We start from the raw sequence: 2,500 nt of genomic DNA on the forward strand, positions 1-2,500 counted from the left end.
CACCTTGAAGTCGAGGAACCAGGTTTCCAGCCAGGCCACGACGAACGAGGCGATAGGGAGAACATAACCGAACACATTCTCTGTCAGTAACTACAGAGACAGAGAGAGAGAGAGAGAGAGAGAGAGAGAGAGAGAGAGAGACAGACCGATAGACAGAGAGAGAGAGAGAGAGAGAGAGAGAGAGAGAGAGAAAGGGAGACATAGACAGAGAGGGACAGAGAGAGAGAGAGAGAGAGAGAGATAGAGAGTCTGGGTTGCAGTAAGTCAATCATTAAGAATGCATGATCAATATTACGGCTTATTGTGTAACTAGTTATAACACATGACTGCTACTGAATGTTTAAAAAAGCGCGCGCACACACACACACACACACACACACACACACAGAGTCAACACTCACATCAGAAATGATGACTTTGACAATAAGAAAGGCGCTCGTCACCAGAGTCGTGATCTACAGAGAGAGAGAGAGAAAGAGAAACAACATCAACACAAGTGCACTATTACTGGTACATATTATTTGTATGTGTGTGTGTGTGTGTGTGTGTGTGTGTGTGTGTGTGTGTGTGTGTGTGTGTGTGTCTCTTACCGCAATGACCCACCAATGTCTCAGTTTGAAAGCAGCGTAAGCAATCTGTAAACACAAAAACCTGAAGACCGCCAACAGCTGAAACACACACACACACACACACACACACGTGCGTGATCACAAAGAATGGAAATGAGGGTGAGGTAAAAACAGTAAACACACAATACATTTACGATATTGTCCTTTCACAATTCACTTTTCTCACGTCCTTCATAACAGTCGTGCAACGTTTCCACGCGGCCGACATTTTCTCCGTTCATCTCTAGAGCAAACGCTGTAATCACGCTCGGATTGTCATCAGCGTTAACGTTACTGTGCTGACTCAGACGCTTCGCTGCCGCCCCGTTCAGTCTGTCTCCAGCCAAAACTCTCTGCCTCTTTTCTCTTCAGGACTTTTTGAGCATTTTAGGCTGAAAATGATTAGGGCTCCATCTCTAATAAATCTCCGTAACTGGTGTTAGCTGTGTGTGTGTGTGTGTGTGTGATGTTGGCTAAGTGGAACACACACACTGATAGATTTTATTTCACATGAAAGAACTCAGAAACGTTTAGCGTGAGAGAAAGTGAAGACGCCACGTCAGCACATCTTTCACATTCAGGAACATCAAGTGGAGGCGAGAGATTACTAATGAGAGAGGAGGGGAAGGGAAGGGGGCGGAGCTTCAAGGGGATTAGTTACCATCAGAGAGATCAAATCACCTAGGAAACTGTCAATCATTCCAGACGGACATGCTGATTGACTCATCTGTTGTTTCTCTTGGGGGAAAACGATGACTTTCGGTGTAATTTTGAGCGATAACTCGTAACCCTGATGGTAAATTTCACAGATCCTACACAACATGTGTATAAATATAAATAAATCATTCTTGGGGATTCCCAGAGCTCAGTGTGCGAACTACAGCGTTATCAGAGCTAGATAAGTTCTGAAAAACACTTCTAACTTTCATGTTTTATTTATTAAAACACAAAAAAATATATAAAAAGATAGAAGGTTTATAACTTTTCTATAAATCTACTTACAAGGATATCAAAGAAGGAGGATCTGAAATCGTAGCGAACGACTTCCTTCTCCAGATTCAGCCAGATACTCTTATTAATCTAACACACACACACACACACACACACAGATTTACAGTTTGTTAACATGCTAAACATGTGTGACGATATAGATCTGTATAAACATGAAATAGTATTAGAGCTAAACTGTTATTACATTGTTATAAGACTTTTACTAACATTCAGCTCGATGATCCAGAGCAGAGAGACGAAGAGGAGGTCAAAGGTCACGAAGAGGCAGAAGGTGCGGCGGACGTCTGAGATGCTTCTCCTCTCAGTAGGGGGCAGAGGGAGGTAATGACTCGAGTGTGCTGACAGAGACGCCTGCTCCGATACACACACACACACACACACACACACACACACAGTTATACACACAGTATATGTGTGTTTATGGATTAGCAGTGTTACAACACACAATATGTATCAGGATATTTAGCTTTAACAAAATGGCAACTAATCTGTGGAGCTGTGTTGTTTTAAAAAACTAATCACTTGTTTTTATTCAAGGGATAAAAATATTTATTCAGTAAAGGTGATGGTGGTGATGGTGGTGATGATGGTGGTGGTGATAATGGTGGTGGTGGTGATGATGGTGATGATGATGATGGTGGTGATGGTGATGGTAGTGGTGATGGTGATGATGGTGATAGTGATGGTGGTGGTGATGGTGGTGATGGTGGTGGTGATGGTGATGATGGTGATGGTGGTGATAATGGTGGTGGTGGTAATAATGGTGATGATGGTGGTGGTGATGATAGTGATGGTGGTGGTGATAATGGTGATGGTGATAATGGTGGTGGTGATGATGAAGATGATGGTGGTGGTGATGGTGGTGATAATGATGGTGGTGA

At 42.9% G+C, this 2,500-nt stretch overlaps 1 protein-coding gene across 7 annotated transcripts in view; it reads right to left on the reverse strand.

Moving 5' to 3' along the window:
* Positions 1–2,500, reverse strand: part of stard3 (StAR-related lipid transfer (START) domain containing 3) — a 22,107-nt gene that overhangs the window by 12,793 nt on the left and 6,814 nt on the right. For all 7 annotated transcript variants that reach the window (XM_053228357.1, XM_053228362.1, XM_053228361.1 and 4 more), the window contains exons 3-7: positions 1,827–1,970; positions 1,611–1,688; positions 591–668; positions 402–455; positions 1–90 (exon numbers count right to left, since the gene is read on the reverse strand). The exon at positions 1–90 is cut by the window's left edge and continues 28 nt beyond it. In XM_053228357.1, coding sequence (XP_053084332.1) covers positions 1–90; positions 402–455; positions 591–668; positions 1,611–1,688; positions 1,827–1,970 — 444 coding nt within the window. The remainder of the gene's footprint in view (positions 91–401; positions 456–590; positions 669–1,610; positions 1,689–1,826; positions 1,971–2,500) is intronic.

This window comes from Pangasianodon hypophthalmus, chromosome 23, assembly GCF_027358585.1.
Source record: "Pangasianodon hypophthalmus isolate fPanHyp1 chromosome 23, fPanHyp1.pri, whole genome shotgun sequence".
Lineage (NCBI taxonomy): Eukaryota > Metazoa > Chordata > Actinopteri > Siluriformes > Pangasiidae > Pangasianodon > Pangasianodon hypophthalmus.